This window comes from Papaver somniferum, unplaced genomic scaffold (genome assembly GCF_003573695.1).
Source record: "Papaver somniferum cultivar HN1 unplaced genomic scaffold, ASM357369v1 unplaced-scaffold_24, whole genome shotgun sequence".
Classification (NCBI taxonomy): domain Eukaryota; kingdom Viridiplantae; phylum Streptophyta; class Magnoliopsida; order Ranunculales; family Papaveraceae; genus Papaver; species Papaver somniferum.
In genome coordinates this window covers 2,453,061-2,467,763 of record NW_020634374.1, presented here as the reverse complement: position 1 = coordinate 2,467,763, position 14,703 = coordinate 2,453,061, and the positions used below count along the sequence as shown (strand labels likewise).

The window sequence follows — 14,703 nt, the reverse complement described above, 5'->3', positions numbered from 1 at the left end:
AACTAGCAAGAAAGTGAGCTAAAAAGTTACCACTTTTCGGGATGTGCTTGAATTCCACTTTAGGAATTTGCTTCATAAGGTCTCTCTGGTCCTCTGAACTTGAGGTCTGATTCTCCAGGAGATTTTTGTGGTGTCCTAGTTAAGAATATTTACAATAACTTGGGCATTCCCTTCAACAATGATGTGGTCATGATGTTTTTCTTTATGCCCAGGTTCAATCGAACTCGAAAGTGTGAGCTTCAACTTCAGCCGGTGGATGACAATTCAAAGTTTTCCCTTAACCAATATTTGCCCTTAATTCAGAATCAACATTGTTGTCTAAAATTTGCTTGGTACGCTATTCACCCTAATTCAAAATTTGCTTTGGACAAAAAATTTGCACGCTTCTGTGCCACCTAATCCAAAATCTGCGTGACAAAGTATAAATAAGGCTTCTCTTAAATATGGTCCACGATTTTTTTCAATTCATTAACTATAACCCAAATCATAGCCCATACCTTGTTACCAAGTTAGTAGAAACTCATAGCTAGTTAGAGGCGAGTTAATATAAACTAGTGAAAATTAGGCTAAAACCCCATCCATGGATTACCCATAATATGAGGCCCTTAATTAAAAGAAGTTTAAATCTAGGCCTTGAAATATTAAAAGACGTTGATACCTTTGTGCATATTGTCAAACCCATAATTAAATAAAATTTAAATCTAAACCTAAAATTATTAAAATATACACTGATGATGGTTCCACCACCTCCGACCACCACAACCACCGCCAACCACCTCCGACCACCACCGCCACCACTGCCAACCACCTCCCACCACCACCCGCCTCCGACCACTACCACAACCAACCACCACCGCCAACCACCACTGACAACCGCCGCCGCCGCCACCCAGCGCCACCACCACCGCCAACAACCACCACGCGCCACCACCGCCAACCACCAACAACATATGGATGAGCATCCAGAAGTTACACATGCATATGGCGTGTGTATCCAAAAGTTACACATCATATGGCATGTTTAATGCAAAGTTACACTTGTATACAGATGTGTACTCATACGCATGGGTATCTACAAGTTATACATGCTATATGCATGTGTAATAAAAAGTTACACATACATATGGATGTGTACTCATCAGTTATACATCAAAACTACACTAGATATGTAAAGCGATGTGTACCAATTATAGAAATTGTTATTGAACACAATAAACGAGTTAAAACACTAGATATGTAAAGCGAAATCCTCAAAATAAGCCATTATATCCTATAATTGAAATATTCCCTTCCCTTCTTGTCTTCCTCGATACTCCAAATCTACAACAAAAAAATACATTCATGGGATAAGGTTGAATGAACAAAAACAAAGAAACAAACTTATAGGACAATTACAAGATGAGCTACAAAGATTACTGAAAGGCACTTGATAACTTATCTTAGCATGTGTAACTCCTTGTTACACATGCATCTTACTAGTATAACTAGGATTTACACATGTATTTGACTAGTGTAACCAGAAGTTACACATACATATAATTTGTGCAGCTAAGAGTTACACACGCATGACTTGTGCACTTGGCATGTAAACTATATAATATTTCAATCACTACTCAAACAGCACCACCACTACCAAAAATCTGCTAACACACATACAAAATGAAAGTTTAATCTACTGGTGCACATGCATCTGAATAGTATAGTTAGGACTTACACATGCTATATGCATGTGTAATTAGGAGTTCCACACTTCAAATCATTCTCCCTGATTCAAACAAGTATCAACATCTTCCAGTGGCCTGGATTTCATTCTTTTCAACATCCTAAGTCATTAAATACTGAAATTTTGTAAATAAATTCAGTCAAACCACATCACTGCTAAGTTAAAAGAACTTATAAGTTAAAGGACAAGCAGCAAACCATTACAAGCTTACTCTGGTTAGATACACTAACCTAATCAATGCCACAAGTGAAAAGTCTACAGCATATAATAATAAAATTACTTAGATATTGCACATGTAGCACTGACCTTATTTATCCATGCATAAACTGCTAGAATATCCTGAAGCTAATGTTCATGCAAGTGTCCTGTGAGTGCGCATAGACCACGTCCAGACCTGCATAGACAACAAAAGGTTATAATTATTTAGACATTACTTCCCTAGAACTATTTATTTACTTTGGGATTAGGTTGGGATGAAAAAAAAAAAGTAGAATTGCAGGAGCATACCATATAACCAACTTAAAATAAGCAGAAAAACAAGACTACGGAGAGTTTGTTAGCAACTGTTAGCAAACACTAGAAGAACAGCATCTCACAACTCATCCTGCATGTCACAACCATGAGTAAAACACCGTTAAAAATCATTCAGGCAAGCACTGAACACTACTAGTAATCTTTCTTGGCTCGAGATTATACCTCATTCAACATCCTATATAGTTCATCTCTATCTTCAACCACACAAGTTCATCTCTAGATGCAACCATGCAAATTAGCTTGTGTGCACAGCAGCAAGCACACGACAACTTACCTGCAAATATCAATAAGCAAGAAAACAACTACTAGTGAGCTACAAACTAATGCAATTCAATGTGGAAAGTTAAAAAGAATTTATCAAGTCAACAAAATTAAAAGCTGCATCCACCATTGGGTTTTAGAGAAAAAAACTGATACAACATATAATACCCAGGTTGCAACTAGTTCAGGCATATATGCAAACTAGTAAACTAACTTATGCATCGTATCAGGTTTCAAACTTTTACATATTCAAACAGGATGAGTTACTCAAACTTTGATCAACTAAAGTACCATTTAACCAAACAAATGTAATTTTTTTTTAGAATGACTGAATATCAAATTAAGTATAAAGATATTTATACCTAATGCATAAGAAAATGAGGAAGACAGAGAAAGAAAACTATCAGTGTATGTTGGAGTTACAAATGCATTTGAATAGTGTAAGTATGAGTTAAACATGCACCTAACTAGTATAACCGAGAGTTACACAACTAAAGATGATGTCATTTTTTCAGTTTAATCATGTTGTAGAGCATGCTAATTATGAAAATAAACGCAAGGGGGTTGGTAAACTTTATTGTGAAGTATCTTATTAACATTGCATACCAAATGTAAAGAGTTTCTGTAGGCAATACATAATTATGCAATCATGACCACACAAGATATTTGGGGTATAAAAAACATTGCATAGTTCAACATTTTGTTTATCTAATGTTAACAGAGTTCAATCTAGACCATATTATCTCAAATTAAAAGTTATAATCAATCCTAATAAACTATCTTACTTGGTTTTTTAATTGTCTCTTCACTTTTCCTGCAGATACTTCACATATCGATCCCTACCTGCAACAAAAACATATTATCATATACAAATTGAGATTTAAAACTGAAAATGAAAAGTAAAGAGCTTGAAAAATTACTTACACCAACATAAAGTACAATAACTTCAAGAGACAAAGATGAAAATTCTTTAACTCCACCTGACCTCCATTAGATCCAATACCACCACATTACCAACTAATTACTCTCAATAAAGCAATTGTATTGTAGTCAAGCTTCTGGACCTTGTCAATTCGATGTAATTTCATTAGCAACTACAACAATAATTCAAATAAAACTGTTGTAATAAATCGAGAAAATTCTCTAACTCCACCTAACCTCCATTAGATCCAATACCACCACCATTACCACTGCCTCCTCATCCTCCAGCAAAACTTTCACCTCTACCACCAACACCACCACAAATTCTTTAAGCAAACTCCACATTTGTAGGCCAAGACTCAAAATAAGCAAACTAAAATCAACGTTCACACATATTTCCCCTTCTGTTTAACAAGTTGTATCCATCAATCTCATGAATCATAAAAAAAAACTCAAAGAAACTTATCTTATTTCACTTATTTTCTATCGAAATAGATGTTGAAATTGCGTAGATTCAACCGTACGCTTCCAGTAATCTTCATCTATTAATATTTCATCTTCAAGGAAAGGTACTGAATGTAGCAAATATAGATTGAACTTAACACAATCTGCCAAGAAAAAAATCCATTAAAGATGATCTCAAATCAGTTCGAAAATAAAATTAAATAAAATTCATATCAAATAGATGGGTAAAACGGATAATGATTCACACATTTCGAATCTGAAAACCAATTTTCGATCGAGATGAGAGATTAAGAGATAAATCATTTTCTGTTCAAGAACCCTAGAAAATTTTCTTTGAAGATTCTTTGAAAATTTTCTCTGAAAAGTATAATTGAGGTGAGATTATATCAGATCTAACTCGAATTATGATTTCAGTAACAGATTTGAGCTGAAATGAATGGTAAAGCTTTCCAAATGATTTTTCAGAATATACAAATTCAAAATCGAATAATTAAACCTACCAATTGAATTGAAATGAAATGAAATTAATACTTATCTGGTCAATTTTTTCTAGATGAATCATCATATTTATTTTATGATGATGATGATTATCACTTCTTTTCCGTTGATTTTCCCTGAATCTTCCAAGAACAAGTGATGATGATGTTGAATTCGATTTAGATAATCAGGATCTTTGTTTGTATAGCTTAGATCTAGGTTTTGAAATCATTCTTCATGAAATTTTTCACTGAAATCTTATTTCTCGGCCTGTTTCTTCATCCGAAAGAGAGAGCAAAGGAAAATGAGAGAGAAAGTACCCTAATTAGGCGAAATATCTTACGACCGCTCTTTTAAAGACTTCTGTGGGATCAAGAAGCTCTAAGAGTACCGTTAGTGGGAAACTAGATAATTGCAGTATTATTAGTTTTCAATTTGATTTGATTGACTAACGGTTTTTGAATTTTGATTGCACCTAGTTTTTTTATTCTTGAGAATCTTCTCTTCTGATATAAGATTCACTCAAACTAGATCGAAGTTTCGATGGGATCTTTAGAACTGTTTGTAGATCTAAAGACATCTTGTGATAATCCATTGTTAACAGACTCCGTTCTGTACGTGATTGATCACAAGAGATTCAAGTTGTGGTGTGGAGGTATTTATTGAAGATTTAAGAAGATTTGAAGACGAATAAGATTTCTTATTTGGGTTCATAATCTTTGGTTTGCACAAAACTTGATCGGCTGGGATCCAACTATAATCGGTTTATCTATGATAGATTTGATTGATTAGTTGCGTAGATAGGAATCACTATATAGTATCTTGGTAGATCCTATATTTGATTGCAAAATCTAAACTCGGCTACTTTGGTAGTTGTTGGATAGATAGATCTAAACCCGACAAAGGAGTTTATTGGATTAAACAGAAGAGTCTTTGTCTAACTCATATCACTGAGATTGAACAGAGTTGTTACCGAACAAATTTGTTGTTTCTTTACTGTTTGGAATACGAATCAAAAGAATTGTTCCAGTGCGTGCACTTATTGAATGTCGGAAGCGCAGGGATACTTAAGAAACTAGGTGAACTATAGGTTTAGTTGTTTGGTCTCAACTATACGAAGTTGGTGTGATTTTGTATAGCGGCTTAATTCTAAGAATATTCAATTCTGGACTTCGTCCCGAGGTTTTTCTGCATTTGCGGTTTCCTCGTTAACAAAATCTTGTTGTGTCATTTACTTTTGTTTTCTGTAATTATAATTGTTGTTATTATAATTTAAAGTAAATTACACAAACGTTAACTCATGTATTACTTGATAGTGATCCTATAGAGTTTGGTTAAGTCCGAACCTATTATCAAGTAATCACACTTTGATTGTTGTATTGTCTGGATCTCGTATCCATAGACGATCACACAAAGTGTGAATACCGATTCGTTGTATTGTCTCGACTCAGTCCATAGACAATCACTTTCGGTAAGAGGACTTATAGGTGGAAAAGTTTAAGATTGTGGTATATTTGGGTACCCTCGTCTTTTCAAAATGGTTGGTTAGTGTCGTTATTATATATGATTACACGAATGACGACCCTAAGAGTTACATTCACAGAGATTTTTTGGTTTTAGAGTCGTCTTGGTATAAACAAAACAAAGTAACGCTAAGTGTCCTAGCTAGATGGAGTCGTCAATGTTTATCACACCACCCTGACGATTTTTCATAACCTTGAAAAGTTGCAGGTTTGCGTCGTCATTGGTGGTTTTCATAAAAGAACGACTCTATAGAGTCGTTTGGGTATAAACCCCTGACAATACGACCCTTACGCTGAGTTGTTCCATAGTGGGGATGATTCTACCACTTGGAGCGACAAACAGACAAATCGAAGAGTATAGATGTTTACCTGATTGTTTTGAGCTTCGGGTTCTTCATTTTGAGGGGTAGTTCCTTCATTTTGAGCAATAGGATCTTCATTTGCACCATTATTCAAGGTTTCCTATACTAACATCTCTTCATCATATATCCAATCCATAGGAGAATATAAGATAATCTTACCATCAACACAATCATGTTTGTTATTTAAACCTTCACCAACATCATTTCTTCCACTTGAATCACTCATTTCTAAAAACCCTAAGTTTTCCCCCGAAAACTCCTCTTCTTCTTCAAACACACAAAAAACACAACTCTTCCCCCCAAAATTTAATTCTTAAATCTGATTTTAACTTAACCCACTAATTAACTTAACTTAACTAATTATTAACACTAATCATTTAGGGGTAGTTTAGACATTAAAAAAATGGATAAGGGGTAACCAAATTTAGGTTTTGATGACCTATTTTGTCCTGTAGTGGTAGGCCCCCAATTGTTTCTTGGGGCCCCCAATTAAGCAGTGCTATTTCCTCCTCTTCGATTTCCAGTTGTGTCCTTCAATATCTGCAAGGAAACCGAAAGAAAACGTCATATCAAGAAACAGACTTTGAGATTCAATTTTGTAATTCAGTTGGTTTTAATGCTATACTCATGACCAAATAGAAATAGATTCGTACTCGGAAATTCCCCACCAGTTCATACTTTTCAAACCAATTTAGTAGTGATCTTTCACCCCAAGACTAACATGACTCAAACTCATGTCAAATGACCAAATAAACAAACAGATTAATCATATCGAAACCTCCTAATGGACTAAGAACAATACAACTCAAACAAAAAAAAAGTCGACGGAGGATCACGCTTATAAGCAGAAATATTTAAAAAAAATAATATATCATATGCTTTAACATTCCCATAACCACACTCATCTTGTTAGAAAGCATAAAAGGGGCTGCTAACAAAGCAAAAAAAACAACAGAAGAATAAGACACAAAGTTTGGTATCCCTCTATAAAGAAAACAACACAACATGGCTTGAGTATGGTGTGGATGGAGATGGGTACTAGCCTAGTTATTGTCAGAAGGATCTCTTCATCCACTTTTGTAAAAGACAAAAGTATTCACAAAACACCAAAAACTTATCTAATATGGGTACCCAAGGGTATATTGGATGCCTTTCCCATTTCAATAGTAAGTTTATACCAAAAACTTATCTAATATGGCTTATGGAAGTTGTAAAAACCGTTGGATTGAAATGATCTTAAGGGTTATAAAGTCATGGAATACCTGAGAAATCGTGTGTAGAGTATGAGAGGAGCAGAGGTTGAGCTCCCCCCTCTCCATGGACGATCATATATGTCATGTGGAGACCGTATTATTGCTTGTGGATCCCTTTGTTGAGCATGTGGAGCCCAAGAGAGCTGATCCACGTTTTTGGATAGACATGTATAGTTCAGGCTCAATTTACTAGCCGTGAGTGTGTTTGAGAGGATGAGAAGTATGCTTGATCCTTAGGTAAGGCGTGTGCCTATCATGGGGAATATTCAACCTTATCTGAGATTTCCCGAGATATTTGAATCTCACTGAGATTTTGCGGAGAGATGTGAATCTCTCAGGGATTTTGAAAAGATATGTGAATCTCTTTGAGATTTTGTGGAGAGATGTGAATCTCTCCGGGATTTTGAGGACAAATGTGAATCTCTCCAAGATTTTGCAGACGGCTCCAAATCTCTCTATGGTCAGCTAGGATTTGTTCTGAAGAGAGAGAAAGGGTTTTATGTGCCTGATTAATGTCTCTGCGAGACTTTAGCTCATTTATATTTGACCAGCATATCTTGCAGGGATGTGCTAGGAATCAACTGTGTCTATTTGATAGGACCGACAAGACCAGTGTATCTCGAAAGGATGTTCTAGGAGTCAGTCGAAAGGGTCCGGAGGTAGAATAACCAGTGTATCTCGCGGGGATGTACTAGGAATTATTCAGAAGCCTCGTTAAGTCGAGTCATAGCCTAGAGTAGACATGACCAGTGTATCTCGCGATGATTTTCTAGGAATCAGTCATTGATCTCAAATAGGGTGAGTCGTGCTTACAGGACACATGTATGTCCGTGCTCTGGGTCATAAGTCCGCTGGAGACGTTTTTACGCATCTACAGAGCCTACATGACCAACAGTATCTCGTATAGGATTTATATTAGGAATCATGGCATCACAATCAGCTGCGTCTCGTGAAGACATGATGGAATTGTGGTTGTTCTTGTTCATAAGTCTGTCAGGGACGTTTTATGCTCTACAGAACCTACATGACCAGCAGTATATCGTCGAGGATGTGCGATAGGAGTCACGGCATCACGACCAACAGTGTCTCGCGGGGACGTATACTAGAAATCGTGTCTATGAGTGCCTTGAGGACCAAGGGCTTAATCTCTCCCGTGAGAGTTGAATTTTGTCTATGGTTTTAAAATAACACTTTTTCCCTTTATCCAAATTTCACCATCTACACTAGGAACTCCTCTAACACCAGTCATGTTCCTAGGCTCATAATACATACTGATATGGATGCAAACGGTATACAAAGTATATCCTGCGAGCATAATATGACATGTAACAAAAATATGATCAAAATCACGGATAAGGTATAGAGGTTGTCAGATGTTGAAATTAAAATTTTGTTTCAAGAGGCTATGGATACAAGTCAAAATATGAACAACACACGAAAAAGTGGAAACAACAGCTTCCCATAATACCAAAACATGTCAAGATATATCGTGGGGCCCACACTTTTAGCTCAGTAGTTTTCTATCAACTCTAGTAAGAGGAAGTTTGGGTTCAATCCCTATCGTAAAGGTTTGTAATGGTGTGGTTGTATAGTTGAGTTTTGGCTGGTTTGATTTGGCAGTGGGGTCAATCCGACTTGCTGGGTATGGATTGGAGTTTGGGTTCAACTTTCGCATATCAAAAGAATAAAAAACCAAAAGTTTGGTAATAAGAACTGTATTTTAAAGTGGGATTGGTTTAAATCTCAATCTTAAAAACTGTGCCTATCTAATTTAATAGGGAAATTAATGTTAGAAGTCTAATATGGTCGATTTCAACTGAGATTTTGTCCAGAATCTCAGTTTCCGTCTATGGTCGAGACGAATCGCTGAATCTCGGCGAGACGAGATTTGACTGATAAACTCGCCTTGACGACCTACACACCGTCAAGATTTCGTCGAGACAATCGATATTTCACCAACGCGCGGCTGAAATCTCGTCAAAACAAGTTTTACCTACGAAAATTTAGTAATAAAATTCAAATCCAACCCTAAAAACTTTATTTTTTTCTCACTTTCTTTAAAAGTTGTTTTTTTTTTAATTATATTTATACAAGCTTAGATCACGTAAAGTGTGCGAAATTCTCGACATACATATTACGGGCATAAAATTTAAAAATAAAAACTCCAAAATTGCATCGAGAATCTTCCCAAAATAATGTTGTCCCAGTTTCTTAGAATAATGTTGTCTCAGTTTCTCAGAAACTGATGGAGATTGACTACATTGGTCAGAACGGCAAGTTTAAATTACTACCCATTGAAATTTATTGTCAGACGAACTATCAAAGTGAGTTGGGATTTTGGCAGTTATAGCAACCCTCCCTCGCGGGCCTTCTGAACAAAGTATTTCAGGGATAGTTAACAAAGAACGATTTTTTAGAAGAAGAAGAATTATTGAGAGAGTAAAGTTGGAGAAGATGAAGAAGGAAAACATCACAAAGGATTTTACCAACCACAACCGAAGGAAGAGTATTTGGGTACCCAGGTATGTTTCAAACTTAGATAATGTTGGTTGAATTGCTCCAAATTTTCAAAAAACTACAAATTTTTAGAGTAGATTTGGGCTTGTTCGGTTACCTTATGTGAAGAACAGGTTACCGAACTCATCTGAAAGTGTAGTTCGGTTACCTTTTCCATATACGCAGGTTACCGAACTCGTTCTTTAATGGAGGTTTTTAGTTGTTCGGTTACCTTTTCCATACACGCAGGTTACCGAACTTTGTTTATAGGACTTACAGAGTAATGTTCGGTTGGTTCGCAAACTTTAACCCAACAACATATCTAACCGAACTCCACATGTATGCAATTAGTGAAGAGTTCGGTTTGTCAACATTTTTCGCGAACAAACCGAACATAGTGGAACAAGTTCGGTTAAATTGAAACTCAACATAGTAGGCAAAATAACACAGTTCGGTTACATTGGAAAAAAAAAATTCTTTTTGGAATATAAGTAGAGTTCGGTTACTAGATAGTTTTAGAAATTTTTGCGAACCAACCGAACAAGGTAGGTAAAGTTCGGTTATATCATAACTCAACATAGTAGGAAAAATAACACAGTTCGGTTATATTTTTTTTTTTTTTTTGTATTATGGGTAGAGTTCGGATACTAACTAGTTTTAGAATTTTTTGCGAACCAACCAAGATCGGAGTTCGGTTATGAAAAATTAAATTCGTGATAACCGAAGTGTTCTTCGTGTTCTTTGTTTCATAATGTTCGGTTACAAAACTAGTTTTTTTTAAACTATTCCTAACCGAACATGCCACTTTAACATCCATTTAAACCATATTTTGATGATTTCTACTCAATTTTCCTATCCAAAAACGAATTAAAAAGATTGATGGGTTTTTCAATCGAACGAGGAACGTCAAGGAAAGAGAGAAGAAAAAGAGAATAAACTTCTTTTCAAAACTAAAAAATTTCGATTGCTCTTTTGATTTTGATTTTGATTTTGGTTAATAAATTCATTTAGATTAGATGTATATGATTAGATTTATATAATTATTAAGTTAGTTTTAATTTAAATTAAAATAAAAGGTAAATGAGTATTTACCTAACTGTGGGACACCCCTTATAAGTATAGGGAGGTTGGCCTAATAAGATCATGGTCCCCCAAAAAAACCATGATGCCTATAAAATCATTCTTAACAAAGTGTTGTGCATTGACGGTACTACTAGACGGAACAAAAGTGAAAAGTCACCCACCAAAAAGAAAAAAAATGGAACAAAAATCTGGGAAGTCTACCGATAGATCTGTAAAACAGAGATCTACCTAGGGCTATGGTTAAAAAATCTTCTTTTGCTGAAAGCTGGTAGAATTTATTTCTTTGGGTATAAGCCTACTACTGCCTACCCCCTCTTAAATAGAATTATAGAACTTGAGAATAACAAAGTCACAAACTGGACAAAATTTTCAACAACTATGGTGGTTTTATTGAAGAATCCCTATGCAAAAACGAAACACATTTTTTCACAACTCCATACAAATCAATCCTCTTTTTAAAATCCAAACTAAAAGAGAGGAAATCAAAAAAAAAAAAAAAGAAAGAAAGAAAAATTGCTCCTACTCTTTCTAGTCTTCTTGATATATCTAATACTAACAATTACAAAGATCAATCTGCATTGCCACTGCTATTTCCTCCTCTCCGATTTGCAGTCGTGTTCTTCAATATCTGCAAGGAAACAGAAAGAAAACTTCATATCAAGAAACAGACTCCGAGATTCAAATATGCACTTCAGTTTGGTTTTGATGCTACACTCATGACAAAATAGCAGTAGAGTCGTATTCCGGCAATTCCACTTCAGTTCATATTTTCCCAACCAGTTTAGTAACCTTTGACTCCCAGACTAACATGACTCAAAACTCATGTCAAATGACCAAATAAACAAACAGATTAATCATATTGAAACCTCCTAATGACTGAGAACAATACAACAAAGGAAAAAAAGTCGACGGAGGGTCACGCTTATAAGCAGAGATATTTTTTTTTAAATGATATGCTTCAACATTCCCATAACCACCATCATCTTGTTAGAAAGCATAAAAGGGGGCAAAAAAACAGAAGAATAAGACACAAAGTTCGGTATCCCTTTATAAAGAATACAACACAACATGGCTTGAGTATGGTGTGGATGGAGATGGGTACTAGCCTAGTTATTGTCAGAAAGATCTCTTCATCCACTTTTGTAAAAGACAAAAGTACTCACAAAACACCAAAAACTTATCGAATATGGGTACACAAGGCTAAATTGGATGCTTTTCACATTTCTACAGTAAGTTTATACCAATAAGAACATTTCAACATGCCAATCAACAGTACCAAACTACCGATATATCACATTGTGTGAGTTTCATCACCTACCAATAATTCATGTATCTTTTCATTTGTTTATATATTTGGAAACAATCAGCGTGAATACTCAGACTTAATGAATCAGCCACTGGCTAAGATAATATCACTTAACCCACAATTCATGTAGTTCATACTAAAAATAAGACTCAGATCGTCACCCCCTGGCCAACAGAGCTAATCCCAGTTAACCGAGAAATTGGGTATAACGAGAGGAAAATTGGGTATAACAATGAAAATTGGGTATAACGAGAAACTGAATACATACATGTCTAAGCATCTGACTCATAATTCATGTACTTCATACAAAAATAAGATTGTACGTTTTGATGCTTGTGTGGGAATTAATACGACAACGAAAATTGAGCATAATGGGAAACTGAATACATACATGTCTAAGCATCTGATTTTCATTTTGCAAAGTTGAGAGTCTCTCTTCAAGTTCCCCATTCTTCTTCTCTAATTCTTTCACTTTCACTTCTAAATCTGTCAAGTAAGCCTTCTTTCTTTCTCTTGCTTGTTGAGCTGAAACTCTATTCCTCAGCAACCTAAAATTCATTCACAACAGATAATTAAAAAGGCATTCATGATTGAACCAGGTATACGGCAAATATACATTTTCAACCTTTGCTTCCCATGGAAAGAAAATTTTTGATGAAGTGAAGTAAATCATTTTACCTTTTTAGCCTTTTGTTTTCTTTATCAGCCGGACTTCTTCCTCTTTTTCTTTGAGTACTACCAACTGTTGTTGATGCTTGAACCCTGTCTGGACCGGCTTCTCCTCCTCCTCCACCACCACCTCCTTCTCCTCTACCTGATATTGATGGACCTGGTTCTTCACTTCCCATTTCTGGAACTCTCCTTATCTCCTCATCACTCTCTACACCTGCAAAAATGAGATTCTGAGTTTTCTCTTTTTTTTTAGATTAACCAAAATTTAAGAATGAAAGATCCAAATTGGAGATAAATTAAGATGCCCCATCATCAAATTATCTCAATTTTCATCAGAATTCATAGAAAAAACAAATGATTTCATCGAAAAAAGATGAGGTTTCTAATTTTTACCGTCTTTGATTTCGAGCTGAAACGCAGAACTAGAAGATCTTTCACTACTAGAAGCAAGAGAGTTGGTAGTTGCAACTTGTTCTTGCATCTTCTTTTGATTCTAAAAATCAGAGACTGATCTTGAAATTTTCGATTTTTTTTATTTCTCTGTGAAGATTTTTTTTTGTTGAGACGGAGAGAAAAAGAGCGGGGTTATTATTTTTCTGACTAGTGGTTTATGGAAGTTGTGAAAACCGTTGGATTGAAATGATCTCAATGGTTACAAAGTAGTGAGCGTGGAAGACCAGGAGTCATGAAGAAATCTAGAGACGTCACATGGGGAAACGTGGGGTGTTATGAAACGTTAGATTATAGGTTAGATCTTGTGGTGTATTTACATTATGGGGTTGTTGTATGAGAGAGTCTATGATGGAATGGACCATTCTGTTGGGTGCAATGAATTGTTGAGGCTCCCAATTAGGGGACATTCAATTTGGTGGTATATTTACGTTTGTAAAGGAATAATGATAATGATGTATTTAATTTATCACGAAAATCATCACCCTATTCTATAGACCGATGAGTAGGAGGGTGTAGCATAAAACCACACGTTGCTCCAAACGAGTCCAGGGGAGACAAATTTAAAAGAATCAGTGTCACAAGACGATAAAATCACAAGGTGCTTAACAAAATCGATATTTTTCGCAACGTTTTTTTGGCGACCACCAAAAACTCTCCAATTCTGCTTCTTCCATAAGATCCAACAAATAGCGTAGTGAATAATCTATCACACTTCCTTTCCTCTTCCTTGTAACACATTGGTAGACCAAGCTTCAAACAAATGGAACAAAGTTCTCGGCATCCGTCATGAAATCTTAAACGCCTTGATAAAATAATTTCATATCTCAAAAGAATACGAACAATGAAGAAACATGTGGTCAGAAGTTTCTTTTTCATCATTGCAAAAAACACACAAATCACTTTGAATGCTTATGCCATGATGAACTAACATGTCTCTAGTAGGGATTGAATCGTGAAAACTTGCTCAAAGAACGAAGCTTACCTTATTTGGAATATTGCTCTTCCATAGAAGTCGAAACTACAAGGTGGATAGTTACCTTATTTGGAATATTGCTCTTCCATCGGTACATATCCTGGTGATAGTAGAAAAGATCCAAAAGAAAACAAGCAAACGACAATACAATGCAATAGAGGCTCGATAATTTAACACCAAAAGCTGATATATGAACAACTA

General features: G+C 35.5%; 1 protein-coding gene across 1 annotated transcript; it reads right to left on the bottom strand.

Moving 5' to 3' along the window:
* Positions 1-11,464: 11,464 nt before the first annotated feature.
* On the bottom strand, positions 11,465-13,651 carry LOC113340901 (transcription factor HY5-like). Its single transcript, XM_026585954.1, has 4 exons — positions 13,470-13,651; positions 13,083-13,290; positions 12,796-12,952; positions 11,465-11,726 (listed from the first exon to the last, which is right to left on the bottom strand). The coding sequence occupies exons 1-4, from the start codon at positions 13,555-13,557 to the stop codon at positions 11,667-11,669; spliced, it is 513 nt and encodes a 170-aa protein (XP_026441739.1). The 5' UTR covers positions 13,558-13,651; the 3' UTR covers positions 11,465-11,666.
* Between the last annotated feature and the right edge of the window lie 1,052 nt (positions 13,652-14,703).